Consider the following 25,676-nt stretch of genomic DNA (forward strand, 5'->3'; position numbering starts at 1 on the left):
ATTCTATCACTTGGATAGATTTCTATAATTTTTTTCAAAGTAAAAGAACTTTGTATAGCTTGTAAGATCATAGTTCAATCAAACTAAATAATTTAACAAAGAAGACATTATCAGTTAATAACTGATTTAAAGTTAAGGTTCAAATGCACCTTTGTCTGATATGGCCTTGAATAGATCGGGTTCTTATCAAAACCCCAGAATTTGATCTCGATCTTAAGATTATTATTTGATTCTAGCTTTTGGATATATTCATTGGATCCGAAGATCAGATTGACATAGACATGATCTGGGGATCAGCATTAGTTATCTGATGTAGCTTTGAATAGATCGGATTGGCAATAGAAAAGTCGATCTGGAGATTAGTATTCTTCATCTGATATAGCTTTGAATAGATCGAATTTCACTAGGAAGATAATCTCAATCAGAAGATTGATACTTTTCATCGATCAGGAGATCTTATCTCCACTTTTGCCCTTCGAAGCTTGTCGATTAAGAAATTGGATTTTCATCGATCAAGAGATCTAATCTCCATCTTGACACTTTGGGTCTCACCGATCTAGAGATTGAATTTTTATTGATCAGGAGATCTGATATCTATCTTGACCTTTCAGGGCTCGTTGATCCGGAGATGAAATTTTTATTAATCAAAAGATCTGATCTCTCTCTTGGCCCTTCGGGGCTCATCGATCCGAAGATTGGATCTTCATTTCCTCATACAATATACGATGTGCAAGAATGAGCTCCTTGAAGCATTTTTATTGATAATACTTCTTGAGATTTTTAGGATTTTAAGTGCAAAAAATACAAGATCCATCTAGATTTTCAATTATGTAAGCTCCCGGATGAATAACATCAGTGATTCGATAAGGTCCTTCTCAATTTAGAGTAAGTTTACCTTATTTATTTGGCTTAAAAACTTTAGCTCGTCTCAGGATGAGATCACCTTTTTGGAATGATTTCGGCTTTACCTGAGCATTATAGTATTTAGCAATTTTTCGTTTATAGGCTGCCATATTGATATGAGCTTGCTCTCTTGTCTCTTCAAGAAGATCCAGATCGGTTTCTCAACCAATCAGAATTTGTTACCTCATGAAAATTTTTAATCCTATCAGGTGGTAAACCGATCTCAACTAGAATTACAGTTTCGGCTCCAAAGATAAGTTTAAAAGGAGTTTTTCCAATTGAAATCCGATATATAGTTTGATAGGCCCATAGAACACTATAAAGTTCTTCAGCCCATAATCTCTTCGTTTTTGTAAGTCTTATTTTTTAATCCTTGAAGGATAGTCCTGTTTGTGACTTCAGCTTCACCATTTGACTATGGATGCCCAACAGAAGTAAGTCGATGATCAATATAAAGTTTGGAACATAATTTTTTGAATTTGGAGTTGTCAAATTGTCAATCATTATCAGTGATGTCCAGATAAACCAAATCAGCATATTATTGATTTTCAGACAAAATCCTGCATCTTCTTCTCAGTAATTTGAGTCAGAGGTTCTGCCTCCACCCATTTAGTGAAGTAGTCAATAACAACTATCAAAAACTTTCTTTGATTTGTTGCCATTGAAAAAAGATTCCAATATATCCATTCTCCAAATTGCGAAGGGTCATGGTGCAATAATAGAAATGAGTTTGGCAGTAGACTGATATTGGATATTGGCAAACTTTTGACATTGATCGTATTTGTTGACAAGATCGGCTGCATCTTTTTGGATGGTCGGTCAATAATAATCTTGTCAAATTACTTTATAAGCAAGTGATCTGCCCCCAAGTAATTTCCACATATCCTTTCATGCACCTCCTAAAGTGCATTATCAGCGTCGGATGGTTTCAAGCACCGAAGTAGAGGAGATGAACAAGATCTTTTGTATAACTGATCCTCCTGAAGAACATACCATGGAGCTTATTTTTTGATGCTTCTTGCTTTAACTGGATCATCAGATAAATTTTTCTTTCTTGTGTAATCCATAAGGAGAAAAATCCAGCTCGATTCATTACTGACCTAAAATATAGAAAGAATTTTAATACTAGGCTTCTCCAACAGCTCAATCAAAACCTTTTGATTAAGTTCTAGGAATCCTGATGTGGCAAGATGTGATAAGGCATCAGCTTGAATATTTTTCGATCTTGGAATTTGTAGGACTTCTAGCTTCTCAAAATTTTTAGATAATTCTCTTATATTTTGCAAATATCAAGCCATTGTGGGATCGCTAGTCTCAAATTGACCTCTTACCCATCCGACGACAAGCTGCAAGTCGGTAAAAACCTTCAGCTTTTTAACTCCAAGCTTCTTTGCCATTTTTAATCTTACAGTCAGGATTTTATATTCAACACCATTATTTGAAGTATTGAAATTGAATCTCAGGGCTTGCTCAGTAATAAACCCTTCAGGATTTGCTAGGATTGAGCCAGCACCACTTCTCTGAAAATTTGAACCTCCATCTACATGCAGAACCCAAAATGAATTAATATCTTCAAGATTTTCTAAAATTGATCCATCATTAGGAATAGTATATTTCATAATGAAATATGCTAATACTTATTCTTGTATAGTAGATCGAGGTCGGTATTGAATATCAAACTCACTGAGTTTTATTATCTATTTAGCAATCCAACCTAATGTATTAACTTACTGTAATATCGATCTCAATGGCTAATCAGTCAATACTATAACTGTATGAGCTTGAAAATATAGTCGAAGTCATCGGACTGATATGACCAAAGCATATATCATCTTTTCGGCTTTTTTTATATCGGATCTTAGCATCCCGTAATAATTTGCTTGTACAATAGATCGGCCTTTGAATACTTTTGTCTTCTCAAATAAAAATCAAGCTAACATCATTTGGTGATATATATATATATATATATATATATATATATATATATATATATATATATATATATATATATATATATATATAATTCTTCCCTTTCAACTAGTTTTGAGAGAAGAGGTGCAATGCCCAGATATTTTTTCAAATCATCAAAAGCACTTTGGCATCCTTATATCTAGTTGAAATTTTTGATCTGCTTTAATATCCTAAAGAATGGAAGACATCTTTCAACTGATCTAGAGATGAATCGACTGAGGGCTGCTACTCGTCCAATGAGTTGTTGGATTTTTTTGATGGTGGTCGAACACTTCATCTCCAATAATGCATAAATTTTCTCAGAATTTGCTTCTATTCCTCTCTGATTTATAAGAAAATTAAGAAATTTATCTGATGTTACTCCAAAAGCACACTTATTCGGATTAAGCTTCATTTGATCTTTTTGAGTTCTCCGAATGCTTTCTCCAGATTGATAATATGTCGATCTTTCTCAGTACTTTTTACCAGCATGTCATCAACATAAATATCTATGTTCCGATCAATTTGATGCTTGAAGACTTTGTTAACGAGATGCTGATATATTGCACCTATATTTTTAAGATCAAAAGACATCATTTTATAACAATACAAACTTCTTTCGATAATGAAAGCTGTGTTCTGTTTATCTTCTGGAGGTATTCTAATCTGGTTATACCCTGAAAAAGTATCCATAAAACTGAGGAGTTTATGGCTCGAAGTGGCATCCAATAGCTGATAAATCCTTGATAGAGGAAAACTTTCTTTTGGGTAGGCTTTGTTGAGGTCTTTATAGTCAATATATATTCTCCACTTGATGTTTGCCTTTTTGACTAAACAATATTGGTTATCCATTTCGGATAATGAGCTTCTCTGATAAATCCTGCCTTCAAGAGCTTATCAACTTCCTCATCAATTGTCTTTTATCTTTCTGAAATAAAATTCTTCTTTTTTGTTGAACTGTCTTAAACTTTGGATCAACATTCAGTTTATGAATAATAACATCAGCAGGAATACCAGACATATCAGAAGTCGATCAGACAAATACATCGATATTTATATGAAGAAACCTGATTATGTTTTCCCTCAGATCGGATCTAAGATTTGATCCGATTTGAACTGTTTTTCCTGGATCATCTCCGAATGGAATAATTTTTAGTTTTTCAGCAGGCTCATCTTGATTTTTTTCGACCTCATCTATTGGATCTGGTACCTCAATTGGTGTAACTTCCAAGGGTTGCTTCATCTTGGAGGCAATCATGAAATTTTATTGGGCTACTGTCTGGCCTCTGCGCATTTCTCCAGTTTCTTTTCTAGTCGAAAATCATACTAATAGATGATACATGGAGACAATTGCTTGGAGAGCATTTAAACCAAATCGGTCAAGAATAGCATTATAAGCATATAGAATTTTAACCATAAAAAACGTAAGCTGCACCATCGACTGCTTTGGTTTTTGTCCCGCTATAATCGATAGAGTAATTTCTCCTTCAATAGGTATTGAATTTTTTGAGAATCCGACGAGCAGAGTGCCGACTTGCTTCAGCTGATCTGTCAAATTTATTTTTGAGAATACATCATGAAATAATATATCGACAGAGCTTCCATTATCAATCAAAAATTTTTTTACATCATATTTTGCTATTGTCATAGAAACGACAACAGCATCATTACGAAGGGTTTGAATCCTCTTTACATCATTTTCAGAAAAAGAGATAACATCTTCAGTCTTCTGCCTTTTAGGGGATGGATCACCAGTTTTCTACAACACGCCAGATATCATATTGATGACTCCAACAATTGATCGATTATAGTTTTCCAACAATTGGTCAGATATTCAATTGCTTTGGTTGGCCTCACAAACTTGTCGAGATAGCCTCGATGCACCAGGGCCTCTATCTCATCCCGAAGTTGCCTGCATTCTTCGATATTATAACCGTAATCTCAATAAAAGTAGTAGTACTTTCTTTTATCTCTCTTTATTGGTGGGACCTTCATTGATTCCAGCTTTCGAAGATATCCTTCTCCTTCAATTTTTATAAGGATCTGTGCTCGGGAGGCGGATAGAGGAGTGTAGGAATCAAAATGTCGAGGTGGGCTTCTTGACCTCGGATTTTTCGAAGATTGATCGGAGCCTTTATTCTACTGAGCTCCATCATCCTCTCTCGATCGCTTCTTCTCATTTTTATTTTTATTTTTTATTAGCCTATCTGGTGATGGCTTCTTCTTCCTCGACCTGAGTAGACTTCCATACTCGATCGAGCATCTCATCATAAGTATCTAAAAAAATTTTATTCAAAGAGAAGATCAGATGATTGCTATGAAGTCTCCTCTTTAAAGCAGACATGGCGATCGCTTCATTGAAGTTCTTTACTTCCAGAGTGGCTGTATTGAAGCGAGCCATAAATTTTTGGAGGTCTTCTCCCTCTTGCTATTTGATGGAGAATAGATTATCCATATGCCTCAAGTGAGGTTGATTAGTACCGAAGTATATAATAAACAGTCTTTTGAGTTGCTTAAAAGAAGAAATGGACCTCTGTGAGAGTTCAAAAAATTATACCCTTGCTACTTTCTTGAGGATAGTAGGAAAAATAATGCATAATAACATATCAGAAGTCCCTTATAAGGCCATGAGAGCTTTGTAGCTCTCAATATGATTCATTGGATCGGTGGAGCCATCGAAGGACTCAATAATGGGCATCTTGAATCGATTCAAAATTAGCTCATTCAAGATTTCTTGAGAGAAAGGAGTGCCAAAATTATAGCTATCTTTATTTTGGAATGGAACTCCTACCTGAATCTCTATCAGACACTTTTCAAAATCTTGAATCTTGTGCTCCAGATCATCCCCTCTCTGAGATCTTATATTGTTGGGAGCAGATTCACCATCAGTCTCATCATCAATGTGGTGTTCATCTTGATGGACGATTGATGGCTGTGTTGAGACACAACTTTCATAGAAGGGGCTTCTTTTTGATGTCTCTCCTTAATCTTTTGAAGTCGTTGAATAGCTGCTGTTAGGACTTGAACTTACTGAACAAGCAGGAGGAACTGTTGAGAATCAACGGTAACTGATTGTTGTTGGGAAGCTTCTGGCAGGACGTCCGAAGAGGATGGAGATGCCAAAGAATTATTTGATGCTCATGCTCTGACCATTTTTTCCATAAGAAATCAGTCACAGGTCCTCCTTCTAGCATCAATCTGTTACCGTGGGACTCAAAATCTAAAATTGCGGCAGATCAGACGAGGTCGAGCATAGATCGGTAGCAGTCCGATCTGAAATGCTTTCGAGAAAATCTATAAAATAAGTCAAAAAATTAGATAGAGATCCTCCGATTCTTGATCCTCCGATGCTTAAGTCAGTTCGAGCCTCAAGAATAGAAGATAGAAAAGAGTAGTAGAGTACAAAAAGCGGGTGGAACTAGAAAAATTGGACTAAGCAGAAATTAGAGTTCTTGTTCAAGAACTCGTAAAGTTCTTACCGGCATAGTCTCACTCTAATTTAAGATTTAGAACTTACCGTCGGAGGATATCTGGTCCTTTATTTATAGAGAGACTGATGAGGTCGTTACAGAGTTTGTTAGACCGTTAAAAGAGTTTGTTAGGCAGTTATAGCAAACTATAAGTGAGCTAAAGTATAGCTGTATGTATTAGCTGAAAGTAAAGTTATACTTAATTGTATTTGCTAGCTGTGTATGAGATTGTGGCCAGCTGTAGCTTAGTTGCGGATAAACTCCGCAAGATGGTTGCTGTAGATAATATAAAAGCTGACATCGGCTACAGACCAATGTAAACCAGATGAGATCGGTCATTGGTTGACCTGAGACTAATATCATAGATAAAGATATTACCGATGTATCTTCCTTTGGATCAATGAAATCCCGATTTGTTACTATTTTATCAACCAGTTTATTTGTGGCAACTCTGTATTTTGAGATCAGTAATTTAGCGATCTTATATAATAATGCGACGTGGTATGAGGTCGGTTTAATGCACCAACAAATATAATATTTTTATATAAAGTATTATAATTATTATATATTAATATATTATCATATAGTATAATATTATTAAATATATGAATTTGATATTATTATTTTAGCATATTACATAATATATTTTATTATTTTGCTTATTCAAACAATCTTTCAACAAGTTTTTGAAAGTGCTTTTGGAGTAAGACCACGGGTATATCTCTCATGTAATAAAAGCAGTCACCTTCCTTCGCACAAATCCACCATTAAACCATCTAGTGGTCACTTTGATATTTATGCAGATAGATGAATAATGGTGTGCAGAATGTTTTAAGATCTATGCGTTGGATGATCCAACAATAGATCTGTGTCAAAAAAGATAAATTCTTCTTTCATGTCAAAGGTACAATTCTTATTTTTTTAAAAAATATTTTAAATTAAAATTTTTTAAAATAGAAATCCTAAATTTTTTTAATTTTTTTTTAATCAAACATTCATCTAATGCTCTCAAATATGCCTTTACTTGAGATTCAAGAGAGCAGTTTTGGCACTGACTTTTAGATCTTCTTTGGTTTATCTCTATAAAAAAATATTTTTTACAATAGTGATATCGTGTCGAATTTTTCATAACTCAATGAGAATGTTTGTATTTTATCGAATATCATATATTTTATTAATTTTTATAGATAATATTTTATACTAATTATTGATTTTTAATTTTTAATTAAATTGTGATAATTTTGGCGTGGTTCATTCCCACGTGACCTTTCCCTCGGTGTCCTAGTGTGTGCGAAGTCTCCATTTCGAGTGCAAAGGTTTTCTGTTTTTTTATTTTAAAAAAAAACTTGGCAATCGAGGTGATGGCAGCTTTCTTCGCAAGATAGCTAGCTTCAAATACTCCGGAGTTGAACCCCAGACGGGTAGCCTAAGCTCTTCTGTTGCAACAAAGCCAGGAGAAATGGAGAGGTATGCTCATGTCTTCTTCGTTCCTTTATTCCTCTTCTTGTGCTGTTTCTCTTCCTTCTTTGTTTATGGTTTGGCTGCCGGTTCGTTCCAACTAGTCCAAGACCAAAGAGAGATCATGACTAATCTCTCTAATCTCTTTAATCTCCGTTGTTGGTGGTGGGATACCACCCCGGGCCCTTGTTGGGATGGGGTGACGGACCCTTGCAGTTGGGATGGGGTGACCTGCTACCCTGCGCCCTCCTCCGTTGTGACCTCTCTCTCCTTGTCCGGCTTCGGCCTCTCCACCACCAACTCCTCCTTGGTCGCCCGCTTGTTTGACCTCCTCTGCCGCCTGCACGACCTCAAGTCCCTCGACCTCTCTCAGAACTCCCTCACCACCATCCCCAGCTCCTTCTTCTCCTCCAACTGCAGCGGGCTCTCCGGATTAGAGTCCCTCAACCTCAGCTACAGTGGTTTGACCGGTCCTGTGCCTAGTTTCTCGGCTTTTGGGGCTTTGCAGTCCTTGGATTTATCTTATAATTCCTTATACGGAGCCTTAGATTCCGGGCTGGAAAAGCTCACCAGATTGAAACTTCTGAATCTTTCCGGCAATTTCTTCAACAGCACCATGCCAGCTCGAATTGGTGGTGCAACAGCTCCGAGCTTGGAAGTTCTGGTGCTCTCCCTCGATAGTTTTCATGGCGAAATCCCCCCACGGATTTTTGATTATGAGAACCTCACGTTGCTGGATCTCAGTCAAAATATGCTAACTGGGTCTATTCCGGATGGGATCGAGAGGCTTTCCAAGTTGGAAGTTCTCCTCCTTTCTTCCAATATCTCACTGGGATAATCCCAACTAGTTTGGCAACGATCAAGACCCTGTCCCGATTCGCTGCCAACGAAAACAATTTCAGTGGCTCAATTCCTCGTGGAATTACTACTCATGTGAGTGATTTGGACCTCAGCTACAATAGTCTCACCGGGGAGATCCCATCAGACCTCCTGTCGCCGCCGAATTTAGAGTTTGTGGATCTGTCCGGTAATCTCCTTGAAGGTCCCATACCTGGGAATTTGTCGCAAAGCAGGCTCTACCGTCTGCGACTTGGCAATAACAATCTCAATGGAAGCATTCCATCAACAATTGGAGAGCTTTCGAATTTGACATTGTTGACAAACAGAAGTATAAACAGAAGAAGAATAGAAAAGAGGGTGAAGACGAAAATTTTAGAGGAAGAAGGATACATCTCTAGGACCAAATGGGCCCTTTTTATTAATTTTCATAGGCTCAATTTAGGAATTATACAAATATATTTCCCTCTAATTAGACGATTGTATTCCTAATCAGAGGGATTCAATTTAAGAATTATACAAATATATTTTCTTCTAATTAGACGATTGCATTCCTAATCAGAGGGATTCAATTTAGGAATTATACAAATATATTTTTCTCTAATTAGATGATTGCATTCCTAATCAGAGGGATTTACAGCTCATTTCAACACTCCCCCTCAAGATGGGTTATAGATATCATAAAGACCCATCTTGTCACGAATAAATGAAAAAGAAGGCACACTAAGATCTTTGGTCAAAATGTCTGCTAGTTGACTAGCAGATCGCACATAAGGCATACAAATGATTCTGGCATCAAGCTTTTCCTTGATAAAATGTCGATCGATCTCGATGTGCTTCGTCCGATCATGCTGTACTGGATTATTAGCAATATTGATTGCTGCCTTATTGTCACAATATAGCATAAGGGGCGATGACTGATAAAGGCCTAGATCCAATAACAAGATCCGCAACCATAAAATTTCGCACACACCATGTGCCATAGCTCGATACTCTGCTTCAGCAGTAGATCGAACAACTACATTCTGTTTCTTGCTTCGCCAAGTGACTAGATTACCTCCAACAAAAGTACAGTAACCTGAGGTAGAGCGACGATCATCAGGTGATCCAGCCCAATCAGCATCTGTATAACACTCCACCCGTAGGTTGCCATGATTAGAATAAAGTAAACCACGACCAGGACAGCTTTTGAGGTAACGAAGTATCCGTGTCACAGCATCCATATGAACTGAACGTGGATCATGCATAAACTGACTTACCACACTAACGGCGAATGCAATATCAGGCCGTGTATGAGATAGATAAATCAAACGTCCTACCAATCGTTGATAACGTTCTCGATCAATAGGAACATCGGTATCAGCTACTAGTCGATGATTTTGTTCAATAGGAGTAGCAATAGGTCGACATCCCAACATACCGACTTCTGTAAGAAGATCTAGAATATATTTTTTTTGAGAGAGAAAATTTTTTTTGAAGAACGAGCAACTTCTATCCCAAGAAAATATCGAAGATATCCAAGATCCTTCACCTCAAATGTCTGTACTAGCTGAGCCTTCAAATGAGCTATCTCCTCAGAATCATCTCCTGTGACCACAATATCATCAACATAGACAATCAAAATAGCAATCTTATCCTTGTTGTGCCGAAAGAAGAGTGTGTGATCTGCATTGCTTTGTTTATACCCCATCTGAATAATTGCTTGTCGGAAGCGATCGAACCAAGTACGAGGTGACTGCTTTAAACCATAAAGAGATCGTCGTAACTGGCATACTTTGCCCATTGTTTGAGCAGTAGCAAATCCTGGAGGAACATCCATATATACTTCCTCCTGAAGTTCTCCATGAAGAAAAGCGTTCTTTACATCGAGCTGGAACAGATCCCGTCCGAAATTAGCAGCACATGATATAAGGGTTCTAACAGAGTTCATTTTTGCAACAGGTGCAAAAGTTTCATCATAGTCGATGCCATAAGTCTGTGTATATCCTTTTGCTACCAAGCGAGCTTTGTACCGTTCAACAGTACCCTCAGGTATCTGTTTAACTGTAAAAATTCATTTGCATCCCACAGTTTGTTTACCAGCAGGCAAAGGTACAAGTTTCCATGTATTATTTTTTTCTAGTGCTTGCATTTCTTCAAGCATGGCGGCTTTCCACTTGGGATTTTCCTTAGCAACCTTCCAGTTCTCGGGTATGGAGACAGAGGATAAAGAAGCTATAAAACTATGATAAGATGGAGAGAGAGACTCATAGGATACAAAGTTAGTGATGTCATGTTTGTACCCTACTCCATCCTTAAGTCGAGTAGGAATACCAGCATGACGAGTAGGTTTCCGTAAAGCAATAGGAATATTTAGATCATCATTATCTAATGTAAACTGGATGGGAGGTACAGGAGAATTACCATTAGTCGTAGAAGATGAAATCGTTGGGACAGGAGAGGAAGACCTGGAGACTGGAGAATGCGTAATAGACTCTGAGAGAGGAGATGAATCAGATAAAACAAGCTGTGGGAGAGTCTCAGATGCAGTTTCAGATGCTTCTCCTTGAGTGTCAGATGCTTCTCCTTGAGTGTCAGATGCACCATTTGTACCAACATCCACAGTAATAGGACTCCCTCCAGAAGACTCCCCCTCTCGACCAGTTCCAGAGATAACGGGAGAGGAAGAGGACACAGAAGATATATAGAATGGTTCAGACTCCCGAAATGTTACATCAATGCTGATAAACATCTTCCGCTCAGTCGGACACCAATATTTGTATCCTTTTTGAGTAGCTGAATATCCTACAAAAATGCACTTGAGGGCACGAGCGTCAAGCTTGCCAACCGAAGGTCGATGATCCCGAACAAAACAAACACAACCAAATACCTTGGGGGGAATTATAAAAGAATTAATTCCTTGCAGGCATTCAAGAGGAGTCTTGTAGTCCAAAGTTCGAAGTGGCATTCGGTTAATCAGATATGCTGCAGTTAATACTGCTTCTCCCCATAAGAATTTAGGAACATTCATAGAAAACATCAAACATCTTGTCACTTCAAGAAGGTGTCTATTCTTTCTTTCAGCAACTCCATTTTGAGCCGGTGTGTCAACACACGTCGTTTGATGTATAATTCCATTATTATGTATATACTCCTCAAATTCTTTATTAAGATATTCTGTCCCATTGTCAGAGCGAAAAATCTTAATAGTTGCTCCATATTGAGTACCAATCATTTTATGAAAATCTCTAAATGACTGAAATACTTCATTCTTATTTTTCAATAGATAAACCCAAGTGCAACGACTAAAACAATCAATAAAAGTGACGAACCACCGATGACCAGAAATAGCGGTGGTCCCACAGGGTCCCCATACATCAGAATGAACTACCTCAAACATTGCTTTACTACGTCGGCCTGAGTTTGGATAAGTACTTCTAGTGTGTTTAGCTAGTTCACAGGCATCACATACAAGCTTCTCTTTATATGTTTCAAAAACAGATGGAAATATACGAGCTAAGAGAGTAAATGAAAGATGACCAAGCCTGCGGTGTTGGAGCAATAGATCCTCCTTTTGTGAAGATGAAACAGTCAAACTGGTTTCTGAGTAGCCTTCAGACACTCCTCCCTCCAAATAGTAGAGCCCATTATGCATTATGCCAGTCCCAAGTTTCCTCCCTGTCTTTGGTTCCTGAAAGATACAATGTGTTTTGAAAAAAGTTACGGCACAATCAAGATCATTTGTAATAGCACTAATGGATAGGAGATTTATAGAAAATCTTGAGACATGTAGAACAGATGATAAGGGTAATTCGGAAGTGCATTTGATAGATCCTTTTCCAGAAATAGGGGTAAAGGAGCCATCAGCAAGACGAACTTTATCACGACCGGAACAGGAAATATAAGACAAAATCTCTAAAAGATCCAGTCATATGATTGGATGCTCCAGAATCAACAATCCATGGAGAAAAATTACTACAGTTAAGAGCATGAATTTGATCACTGATACCTATTTGGGCAAAATTACCCTGAGAACTGGCTGGTTGATTTGAAGAATCTTCTGTGGAAGTGCTGCTTTCAGAAATATTTACACCAGATCTGAATTTTTCCAAAAGTTGCATTTCTTCAACTGATAAATCTCCTATAGAAGAAAAATGAGCCTGATTATACTGACCTCGGCCTCTACCAAAACGACCACCTCCACGACCACGGCCTCTATTTGGACGACCATGTAGCTCATAGCAGTAAGCTTTGATGTGGCCCGGCTTATGACAGTGGTCACAAATTTTAACCCCACGAGGTCGAGGCTGAGTTTCTTGAGCAGAATTAGGAGTAGAGCTTTCAAGAGTATTAGGCTGTACCACAAGTGCAGATCGTATAGCTGTGTTCATAGAAGAAGACATAGTGGTTAATCGAGTTTCTTCACTAAGAACCAAAGAAATAGTTTCATCAAGAGTTGGCCACTTCTGTGTACTAAGAATAGAAGAGCGTCGATACTCAAACTCTGGGTTTAATCCATCCAAAAAATCCACAAGTCGCTGTCGCTCTATCCATTTGCGAAACACATCAACATCACCAGGATGAGTAGGGGTAAAGGGACTATAAAAATCAAAATCGTTCCACAACCTTTTTAATTCTTCAACATACTCTGTTACAGATCGGGAACCCTGATTAAGTCCTCGAAGCTCTCGCTGGATCTTATGGGCATGCATATTATTGCCTTTATAAGAATAAGTTGTGGCTACAGCCTGCCATAACTCATAAGCATTCGTTAGTGCCTCAACCGTATGAGCAACACTTGGTACCATAGAGGCAAGGAGCCATGCTACCACCCGAGAGTTATTAGAATTCTACTGTCTAACAGCTATCCCATCTCCTTCTGGCCTTTTTGCAGTACCACTTATAAACCCCTCAAGATTGTGAGAATCCAAAATTAGACGAACATGTCGCGTCCAACTTAAGTAGGTACCCGGCCCATCCAATTTGACTGGGTTAGTTTCTAGGGTGATCTTTGAAAACTCACTACCCGAGATACGAGATTCCATCATCCTAACCATTAACTTTTCTAAATCCTCCATGGTTAAAGGAGTTTTATCACCCATAAGAAAAAAACTTAAATGATCAAGTAAACAAGAACAATCTTGAGGGAGGAAATTGAAGTTTTCTCACCAACGATCTGAGATAAACTCAGATGACGAAAAAATATCGAATCTCTGCTTCCATGAAAGGTGCCTTGATAATATTCAGAAACTCCAAAACTGGACGCTCCATTGTTGTTCCAGAAAAAACAGCATCTACAATTGGAGACACATATGACAGCAGTAGAGGTTCTCCTTTTTTTTTGTATTTAAAAAATACCTAATAAGGGATGAGAACCATTTTCAACCCCGTAGTTCTTGAGTGGAAACGGTGGTGGCGTCGATGGCAGCGGCGGTAGCAGCGACAGCGGTGGCGATTGCAGTGGCGATGGCAGAAGCAGCGACAGCAGTGGCGGCGGCGACGATGGTCGCGGCAGCGGAGACGGCGATCATAGTGGAGAAGGCTCAGGCAGCGGCGGCGGCGACGATGGCCGCGGCAGCGGAGGCGGCGATCATAGCAGAGGCGGTGATGAAGATGAAGGGATGCGAGAGAGATTTGAGTTGTAGACGATCGGCGGTTGAAGAGGCGGAACAGAGCACTCTGTTCCCTAAATAGGCTCTGATACCATGTTGACAAACAGAAGTATAAACAGAAGAAGAATAGAAAAGAGGGTGAAGACGAAAATTTCAGAGGAAGAAGGATACATCTCTAGGACCAAATGGGCCCTTTTTATTAATTTTCATAGGCTCAATTTAGGAATTATACAAATATATTTTCCTCTAATTAGACGATTGTATTCCTAATCAGAGGGATTCAATTTAAGAATTATACAAATATATTTCCCTCTAATTAGACGATTGCATTCCTAATCAGAGGGATTCAATTTAGGAATTATACAAATATATTTCCCTCTAATTAGATGATTGCATTCCTAATCAGAGGGATTTACAGCTCATTTCAACAGACATATCTAGAGTTGAATGACAACGAATTGGGTGGAGAGATTTCATCTGGGCTGGGGAACTGTAAGAATCTGATGCTGTTGGATCTATCTTCCAATCGGTTGCAAGGGACTTTGACAAAGGAATTGGGTTACCTTGAACAACTAGTGGTCTTGAAGCTTCAAGACAACAGACTTAGTGGAGAAATACCCGATGAACTCTTGAAGTTTCGGAATTTGAGCACTCTTGATCTCAGCCAGAACTTGCTCACTGGTGAGATACCTCCAGCAATTTCCAACTTAAAGGAGCTTTCATTTCTGAATTTACAAAGCAACATATTCTATGGTTTGATACCTGACAGCATCAGTAGCTTCGAGAATCTGATAGAACTGCAGTTAGCAAACAACAAACTGAGTGGAACTGTTCCAAGAATGCCAAAGAGCTTGAGGATAGCTCTGAATCTCAGTAGCAACCACTTCAGGGGACTTATACCTTCCTATCTCGGTGATTTATCTCAGTTGGAGACTCTCGACCTCTCAAACAATCATTTTGGTGGTGAAATTCCAACTTCTCTTACTACAATTCAAAGCCTGATAGAATTGAATCTCTCTGACAATCAGCTTTCTGGAGTGCTTCCAAGTTTTCCTTCATTTGTCAAAGTCGTAGCCACTGGAGATAAGGATCTCATCATCAGCTCAAATTCAAGCCCTAACACCAGTACAACTTCAGGTAACACTGAAACTAAGATAAAAATTTCAGATGTCTTTGTTATGATTGCGGCTTTTATTGGAGGCTTCATTGTTTCCATCTTAGTGGCTGCGGTTATCCAAAAGTTCTTGAATCAGGGGAAAAGTAACCGCCAAAATGCAAGGAGACATGCTTTGCACTCCAACAGACCTTTCCCTGAAAACTCCATTGAGAGATTGAGAAGGTTCCAGCACTGGCAATACGCCAGAAACCTCAGGTAAGAAACTAAAAATATGATATGTTCACATGTAAAGGTAGTAAGAATCCAAGAATAAGTAATTTTGCTCTTTTGCATGGGATATTTAGTGTATTGAAAGCTCCAGCTACATTGCTTCCTGTACCACATTTCTAAATGATTAACTGTTGGTGAATGTTTACAATTATAGAGAATAAATTTCACAAGATAGCAGAAAATAACTATATACATCCTCTAAAAACCTGTCCTACCAACCTTTTTGGATATATTTGAAGGACCAAATATGATTGTGATGTCTACTCTTGGATCCTCATCAACTCAGAGATTCTACTACAAGTTTTTTTTTCCTATTCAACTACTTTTCGGAAATTACGAGAACATGCAAGTTCCAAGTTGTCACGCATCTTGGAAGGTTTCTGTTTCAAGCTTGAAGGGGCACTAACTTTTGGGTGCCAAGATAGGTGCAATTATGCAAGCACAGAAGTGCTAACCAAACATAAAATGGGATGACTAGACCACACAGCAGGTAGGCTTCCCAATAAATTGAAGCTTTCGGATGCTATCTTTTGATCAGCGGAGATCGTTACAACCCATCAACCTCTGTTTCTGAAAATAATATGGATATACGATTTCTTTTCTTCTTTTCTTTTTTTTTTTTCCCTTTTTTTCTGATAAGTAATTTAGCTATACAATTACAAACCCCAGCAGTGGTATTTATCACCTAATTCCAATGGACACTAGATCAGATCAGGCCACTCTTACGGGATCTCCTCTTTTTATAGCGAGCAAATGAGCTGTGACATTTTTTTACAACAAACTCATGTCATTATTATTATTATTATTGCTATTATTTGAAGCAATAACCAACTCATCCCACTCATAAGCTTGTGACATGAGAAAATTCACCAGACAAATTGACAAGTGCGACAAATATGGCTTGTATCAGTCCAAATTTAGGCAAAAATCCAGAATGATGATATTACTGAAAAAAGTGAGGGACTGGCAATAGCTTAAATTTGATTAGTGTTCATGGACTGTATACACGTGGCTTTTGTGTTGGTACGGCCTTGACGATGTGATCATTGAGGTGACGAATTGCATTGACACTAAGAATCCTGATCACAGCCATTTGAGCACCAACTGAGCCTTTTCAATGCTTTCCCAAATTTCTAGGCTGCCAATGTACAAACACTTGGACACTTATTCTGATTATGCTTCTTGCCATATATCACCGTACCTGCAAAATACCAGGCATAGTCATAGCTGGACAGGATCCATCATCCACTGGCAATCAGAAAAGAAAGGTACCGTTGGTTCTTGCCACTGTCCATGGACAAGAGTTCTTGGAGCTTCCAATGAACAATCTCAGTGGAGAAGTCCCTTGCGAGTTTGGCAAAATTGATGAATGTAAGAGTTCTGCACCTTGGCCACAATCTGTTCCCGAGTGGAGGTCTACAGTTGATGGAAATCAGGGGTCTTCATCTCAAAAGTTCCTCTCGGTTGGCCCACGTTTGACTGGAACTTTGAACGGACTTTTTGGCTGGAATTTTTCGCAGTTTTGGATGTTGGTTTCCCACAGATAGTCCGATACCCGTCTACACTCCTGATGATGCTTGGAGTTAACGAGTACCATGGGTCAGCAGGAGTTCCATGTACAGTTGTCTAACCACAGACCTTGGAGTGCGGTTTGGATCTTGATTCTGCATCTATTATATATTATTAATGTAATTAGTAGTATAGTTATGTTGCAATAGTTGTCGTCTTGAAATTTGGGAAGCAGTGGCAGTCGATGCCGACACTAAACGCATGATGGAAGTATATAATCTGTTTTCTAATTGATGATTTAGCTAATCTAGAGTTTTGAAAGTTGGGAAGATTTTCTTTTTTTCCTTTTTCTTTTTGTTTTTTGAGATAACAGTCTTTGGGAGCTGATGCAACTAAATATTTATTGGTAGGAGGACAGGCGTGATCAGGAAAGTAGATTTGAACATTCTCTGAATTTGGAGCCAGCACTCTCTGTTACTTGATGTTTAATCTCGGAATAGTTTGAGTAATTTGATTGCGGAGAAGCGACATCAATATTAAATTCATTCCTTCTCGATGAAGTTTGAAACGAAAAACAAATGTGGCACAGGAGATCGTGTCCCACCGGACATCCACCAAGATGGGATGATGTGGTTCGATAGATTGGAAAGAATCTAGTGGAGAGGAGAAGTTGAAAGCAGTGTGGGGACGCATGCTAAATTTCAGCAATATAATGGAGAGACTTTGACTATAACAGTCTTGCCAAGAAGCCAATTTAGCTAATTCAGACACCTGGGGCCACATCGTGTTGGAAAAAAAACTCTATACCATGACTTTTTGCATGGAAGAGTCTAAATGTAAAAGCAATACGGCTCACAGATCGTAAACAACCCTTTGTCTCAATGTATGAGGAAGAGGTGGGCTGTAGGGTCAGGGGAAAATACTGAATACTAAATAAAAAAGAAAAAGAAAAAGAAAAAAAAAAAGAAAAGAAAAGCTGTTGTGCGGATTCTTGTTTCTAACATGGATAAAGGAAAGGGTGATAGTGAGTTCTTTTTTTGATAGGAAAGGGTGATAGTGAGTGTTGGGTGGATGTTTGGTCCGGACATCACTTCTCAGGATCTTTTCGATACCGCATGATACAGCAGAAAAAAAAAATAATAAAATAGAAAACAATCAAATACGTGGATCAGTCAAAAAATAGCTCGTCTCCACGGGACATGCAAACTTTACTATAAGAAAAGAAATATTGCAAGAGGAGATCTCAACTTTAACCCTCGTACATCCAATTTTTTCTTCACAAGAAGTTCTCCCTCATAAAATCTCTCTCCTAAAAAATCTCCTGAACCTCTGAAGCGACCGCTGTCTGCTGTCTAGAAGTCACTGCTCTTTCTCAGCATCGTGGGTTCTCTCTCTTCATGAGTCTCTGATCTTCATATGAAGTCCGTCTGCATCCCGCGTCCAAGCACGGGTCCTCTCCCATGAAAAAATAAAGCCACAGCACCACACACGGCCATGTTCCCTGTGTATACAGGCCTTTATAGGCCTTAAACCTTAATTAGATAAAGATTAGGACTCCTAATCAAAGCTTAAAACTTCTCCGACCGTTGGATCGTCACCGCAATCAACCCACGCCCTCCGATCGAGCGTCGATCCACGAAACAGTGCCATAGACCATGCAAAATGCGTGGAAAATGCCCACGCGGTCCACGCATTGACCTGTGGACCACCTGGTCCATCGTGGATCAGGGAAACGGGTTCCAGCAGCGCATCTGAGCCTGGGCCGGCTCGCGCGCCGCTCGCCTAGGCTTGGGCCCCGGCCCGCACGCTCGCACCTGGGCCACGCCCGGTGTCGGGCAGCGCACTGTGCGCTGGGCCACGCCCTGCGCGCCCAACCCGCGTGCTGGCCGCGCACCACCGCCGCTTCGCCGGCCCACCGCTGGCTGTCGGCAGTCCTCCACCATCTCGAGTTCCGTGCCGACTTCAAATGCAGTATCTCCTCCATCCGAGCTTCATTTTGGGTGATCTTGGTCTTGTTGGACTTCATTTTTCGTCGCGAACCTTGCTGTAAGCTCAATGTAGACCGAATCTCGAGGCATCAAATCTTAATAATTTTTATTTCGACTCGATATTCGGCCTTCTTCTAACTCCGAGAGCTTCTAGATATCCTCGCCCCCATGTCTTGGGACAATCGCCTGCTGATCATGGATAGATAAAAATGAAAATCGAGCCAGGCCGTTCGATCCCATCTTCATCGTATACTGTGCTCCTCTTGATCTAAGACCCACTCGAGGCATCATCTTGCGGCAATAGGAATCTCACCTTACGACATCGCTTCTCATCCTCCTGAATCTCCTATCTCATACCTGATCCACCTCCACCTGGAGATCCACTTCGCTCTGGGCTCCATCTGGCTCCTGAAGTTCCACCTCGCACTGGGCTTCCAGCCAGGTAATAATATCCTCTCCTCCCCTTCTTTCCCTCCAGCACAATCCTATCGCCGCATAGCACCCTTAGGATTCCTCCACCGACTACCATCCTGTAGCCTCTCGAATCCAGTCTGTTCAGTGAGATAAGATTCGGTCTGCAATCGGATATATATCGGACCTCCCTCAATCTCCTCACTGCACTATCATGTGTCCTCCAACTGACCATCCCGATGTCTCTGATCGCATAGCTCAATCCATCCGGTAGGTAAACAGTGCCCTCACTGTTCTCCAAGGAGTCAAACTGCTCCTCTCTGCAACATATATAATGGGTGCATGCAGAATATAATATCCACTACTAGAAAGAAGTAGATACCTCATCAAATATCTTCAGAACATCTTCTTCTGAATCGCTACTGACCGTCGCTACAATAGCCATCGTCTGATCTTTAAGTTGAGAGCAATCTCTAGCTAGATGCCCCAACTCGTCATACCAGTAACATCTAGTTTTGCTCAAGTCCCTCATGGACTTGGACCACCCTCGTCGTAATTTTCTGTCGCTCCGTCTACCACCTCCTGCTCCTCCAAAAGTCACCAAAGCTAAGCTACCGTCACCTGAGCTCGAAGCCGGGTTCTCCCTCCTAAGAATCTCGTTCTGGAGTATCGCTGAGGTGACCTCATCCATCTTAATGGTGCTCTTCCTTACTAGGAGAGCAGTCACCAAGGACTCATACGAAGGGAGAAGTGAGGCTAGCAAAACCAACGTCCTGATTTTTTTCTCAACATTCTCGCCAACGCTGAAGAGATCGGTGAAGATCTTCTGAAAGTGACTTAGATGTTCTTGCACGCTCTGTCCCTCAACCATCCACAGTTGGTAGAACTGCCTCCAGAGGAAAAGAGTGTTGGTGAGAGACTTTGCCATGTACAGCTCCTCGAGCTTCGACCACAGCATCGTCGGAGAAGTCTCGCCATGTCACGCCCCGAACCCAACACCCGGGTCGGATACGTGATGGCCGCACACTCCTTAGAGCAAGCCCTAAAGAATATGCAAGGCCAAATTAAATCACTACAACCTTAACATCCATAACAATTAATTTCAATAATAATTCATAAAATCTTGCATAATTACAATTAACATTCCTTCAATCCTCTGATCAGGTATCAACGGTACTCTATCTATGCATCCGCTCACTCACAAATCCATACCATAGCCAACCATGGACATCTTGTAACTCTGAGAAGAAAAAGAAAATGAAGAGGTGTGAGCTTTACAGCCCAGTAAGAATTTCCATATCACACCAATATAATAATATAATCTGAAAATAAAAATAAACAATAACACATAAAAGTCGATGTTCACTGTCCAAAATACTGCAAATATTTATAGATTATCTGTTTTATCAAAAGAGATGCATCATCATATGTTAAATAAGTGAAACAATTTTATTCAACGATTGTTTCATGTCTTATCTTTTTATTTTCTTCTATTATCACATCATCTTTAATCCTTTCTTTTTGGCTTTAGCTTAAGCTTTGGCTTTGGCTTTGGACTACCAGGATCATGCGACGATCTTTTATTCGGATCGATTTCTGTGATCTTCCTCGGATCGAAATATTCATGATCTTTCTCGGATCAAAGTGGCCATGATCTTTCTCGGATCAGATTCTTCATGATCTTTCTCGGATCATATTCTTCCACACATAAGCCTGTGGGGGCTGTCCCAGGCATAAGCTCCTGGCAAGCTATTCCATATGACAAGGCCAGTCCAAACCATATTTTTTTTTCTCTTTATATTTTCATGAAACTATAATATTTGACTTCATTAATCAATTCAAATTTTGCAGTGTAATATTTCATACCCATATAATCATGCCATCAATCGCTGATACATATGTATTGATATAACATACTCATGCTCAAAATCACATAAATAAATAACAGTGTCTCAGATATAACAAATTCATCGATCTCAAATCCAACGATGCAAAACCAACGATGCAAGACCAACAGTAAAATAGCACATATATAATAGTGATCATGTACAGAGATTCTTACCTTTACCGGTGACTGATCCAAGCACAGAAATCAATGTTCTTCTTTGATTTATAAATTTCTCTAATAAGATATTCCACTCGATATCTTATGCAGATAATCGTATCTCTTCATGACCCTGATCAAACATAAAAATCATATATAGAGAAAATTATCGATAATCGATCCTAATAACACAGATCGAGGACCTCTCTTAGGATTAACCAAAATTAGGACTTATCTATGTATCAGGATCCTCCACTAATCTATAAGACTTCTAGAGAGAGAAAATCCATAAAGAGAGAGAAAATTTCTAGAGAGAGAAAATAGAGAGAGAAACTTTCGCATCCTTTGATGAGACACTCATGATCGAGATCATCAGAGGTCCTATCAGGGTGACTCAATATGAATCAAGTGTTACAAATTTTGAATAGAATCGGACTGGAATCAGATCTACCGCACGAATTTCGGAGCAATCTCAGATCATCTTATTTTTATTTCAAATTTATCCTAGGGTCTGTGATGTAATCAGAGAGAGAGTAGAAAGATTCTAGAGAGATAAAATCCACAAAAAGAGAGAAAGATCTAGAGAGAGAAAATAGAGAGAGAATCTAGAGAGAGAAATTGGAGAGAGAAGGTAGAGAGAGAAAAGAGAGAGAAAGAAGAGAGAAAGGAGAGAGAGAAAAATTCTCTCCTTCTTCTTCTTTTTATTTTATTTTATTTTTATTTTTATTTTTCTCTTTCTCTCTTTCCCTTTTTCTTATTATTTTTTTTTCTTTTCTTTTTCTTTTTCCTTTTTCTTTTCTTTTCTTTTCTTCTTCTTCTTCCTTCTTCTTTTCTTCCCGCGGCCACCCTTGGCTGAAACAGGGGAGGACCATGAGGTCCCCCCCCCTCGATGGCTCGGGCTCCGGCAGCTTGGCCGGAGATCCGGCAACAGGTGGAGGCGGCGGTGAGCAATGGACGGCCGGCGGCAAGGTTCGACCGGGAAAAATCAAAAAGAGATCGAAAAACAGGAGATTTCTTATTCATGGATTTTCTGGCGAAGACGGTGGCCGGCGGCGAGGCTTTGGGCCAGGGGAGAAAGGGAAGAGGGAGAGGAAGAAGGGGAGGGGCTTACCTTGCTCCGACGGTTGAGAAGAGCTCCGGCGAATCCCTTTTTTCCATCTAAGAACCCGCGGATCCTCTTGGAAAAATCCCTCAATTAAAAAAAATCTCTCCAAAACCAATTGCAGAGACATAAGGGAGGGAAGGGGGTTTTATAGGGGAGATTTTCTACCTCTGATCGGACTCTATCGGTCCGATTTCATCATAAACGGAGAGGAAGAAGACTCCGGTTAGGAGTCTTCCTCCTCTGTTTTTTTTTTAATTCTGGGTTATTACACGCCAAGCAAATAGATCACCACCTCATCTGTCAGGAATATACAGATGGTACTCACCGCCTGTATCTGTAGCTGTTTTCAATCCTGCACCTTCATGGTGGTCGGCTTCTCCTCGCACAAGAGAGCATCGATCAACTCTTGCTGGATGAGCACGTCCTTCACCCTTGCCTGCCATAAGGAGAAAATTGCTCTTTCCATCAAACTTGTTGATCTTCATCTTGATTGATCCTGTCTTCTCCATCTTCAGTCTTGCTCACCACCACTGCAATCTGCATCCTTGTACCACATCGCTCTGATACCACTTATTGGATAGATGTCTGGCCAGGACACTACCTCCCAAGATCTTTTTGATACCGCATGATGCAGCAGAAAGAAAGAAAAAATAAAATAAAAAATAATCAAATACGTGGATCAGCTAAAAAAAGACTCGCCACTACGAGGCATGCAAACTTTACTATAAGAATAGAAATATTATAAGAAGAGATCTCACCCTCAACCCTCACACATCCAATTTCTCCCTCACAAAAAGTTCTTCCTCATAAAAGCTTTCTCCTGAAAGACCCCCTGAACTCCTAAAGCGACCACTGTCCGCTGTCTAGGAGCCTCCTGCTCTTTCTCAGTGTCGTGGGTTCTCTCTCTTCATGGGTCTCTGATCTTCGTATGAAGTCCGTCCGCATCCCGCATCCAAGCATGGATCCTCTCCCATGAAAAAGTAAAGCCACAGCACCACACACAGCCATGTTCCCTGTATACAGGCCTTTATAGGCCTTAAACCTTAATTAGATAAAGATTATGACTCCTAATCAAAGCTTAAAACCTCTCCTGCTGTTGGATCGTCACTGCAATCAATCCATGCCCTTCGATCACACACCGATCCATGGAATAGTGCCGTGGACCATGCGAAACGCATGGGAAACATCCATGCGGTCCACGCACCGACCTATGGACCACCCGGTCCATCGTCGATCGAGGAAAATGGGCTCCAACAGAGCACCTAGACATGGGCCGGCCCGCGCGCCACGTGCCCGGGCCTGGGCTGGCCCGCACACCCGATTAGGGCCTACTCGCTTGCCCGGGTTGGGTCTCGCACTGCGCGCTGGGCCGCACCCTGTGCGCCCAGCCTGCATGCTGGCCGCACTTGGGCTGCGCACTACCGCATGCGGCCGCGCCGCCACCGATCAGTCGGCCGTCGGCGGTCCTCCGCCACCTCGAATTCTGTGCTGACTTCACATGCACGTATCTCCTTCATTCGAGCTCCGTTTTGGATGATCTTGATCTCGTCAGACTCTATTTTTTATTGCGAACCTCGTTGTGGACTCAATGTGGATCGAATCTCAAGATGTTAAATTCTAACAAGTGAGTTGGTGCTGCCTAATTCCACCTAGCTGAATCTTCCAATCAGGCAAATCTGTTGAGGTCCAAAAGCTTAAACTTGTTGGTGTATGTAAGCATGACTAAGATTGCTTCATTATTCTATGTGGGATTACAACCACCCTCTCCACAGAATCTTATTATTGATGCCCAGTAGGATTGAAATGGTTACGGATTGGATACTGGCATATCCATATCCATATTTATTTGTTTGATAAATACAAATATGAGTATAGATATTGTTCGGATGCAAAAATTTATATCTATATTTATTTTAAACGGTTACGGATATAATTAAGATACTGAAAGCATAGATATATTGGCAGACATAACTTAAATAAATAAATTTTATGACTACGAAATTAAAGATATTATCAAATAGATAATAAATCAAGTTAATGACATATTTATATGGCTATATACTTTTCTTAAAATTTAACAAATGCTATGTAAAATTATATAGAATTACATATAAATTTGGATATTCGGATACAAATGGAACAGTTATCTATCTATATCAATATTTTTTTTTACAAATATGAATATGGATACGGATATTAGTCAGATCTTTAAATTTTTATCTATATCCAAATTAATTTAGATATAAAAATGAATCCAAATGGATAATATCCATACTACTTTCATCCCTAATGCTCAGTCAAAAAAAACTAAAGTCCTTGTAGATAGATTTTTTTGTAGCATTTAGTTCATGGGTGTGTTCCTGATGCATGAATAATTACCTTTAAAATGTGAGTGAATCTTATTCTTGAATAATGTAATCAAAGGTAGGTGGGGTTTAAACTAAAGTTTTGAACACTTCAAATATTTGTAACTTGATGTAAATGAGCCATCACATTGTACCTCTTTGTGGAAAATCTTTCTACAATACTCGATTATGAGAAGTTGAGGAAGAAGACTTGTTGCATCAAGGTTTCGGGGCATTGATGTGGTTGATGACGGAGGCATGACCCATTGCATCGGGGCCCATGATTGGATCCGTAAAAAAAAAGTCCGTTTATGCTAGAGGAGATGGTGGGCCCTTTCGTTGGGAGATCCTTCAATGCTTAAGTCAGCTAGAACTTTGAGCACAGAAAAGAGAGAGTATGGCATGACTTAGGTGAGCATACCTGAGTCCTCCTCTCAAAGGTTCCCCTCTTACCTTTTATTTAGGGAGATATCGGAGTTTGTTATCCCCTAACTCATAGGTTTGTTAGACTTGAGCCTGAAAGTTGTTAGTCATGGGTGTTTGTTATACCCATACGGCCATGTTTTGAGAGCTTGTCAGAAGATTCCAATAGATTATCTTCATGGTAAGTAGGTGCGATCGGTTTGTAGCTGAGGTGCCATTCTATTCTGTTCCACTTTAGCATGCCCTGTAGGATTT

General features: G+C 39.7%; 1 protein-coding gene across 1 annotated transcript; it reads left to right on the plus strand.

Annotated features, from left to right (window-relative positions):
• The first annotated feature begins 7,708 nt into the window (after positions 1–7,708).
• LOC140851800 (uncharacterized) lies at positions 7,709–15,781 on the plus strand. The gene is given in 5 exon segments (XM_073243973.1): positions 7,709–8,389; positions 8,468–8,602; positions 8,605–8,932; positions 14,643–15,346; positions 15,431–15,781. Coding segments are annotated over 5 exon segments (1,929 nt in total). The 5' UTR covers positions 7,709–7,782; the 3' UTR covers positions 15,586–15,781.
• Positions 15,782–25,676: the final 9,895 nt, after the last annotated feature.

This window comes from Elaeis guineensis, chromosome 9 (genome assembly GCF_000442705.2).
Source record: "Elaeis guineensis isolate ETL-2024a chromosome 9, EG11, whole genome shotgun sequence".
In the NCBI taxonomy this organism is placed as follows: domain Eukaryota; kingdom Viridiplantae; phylum Streptophyta; class Magnoliopsida; order Arecales; family Arecaceae; genus Elaeis; species Elaeis guineensis.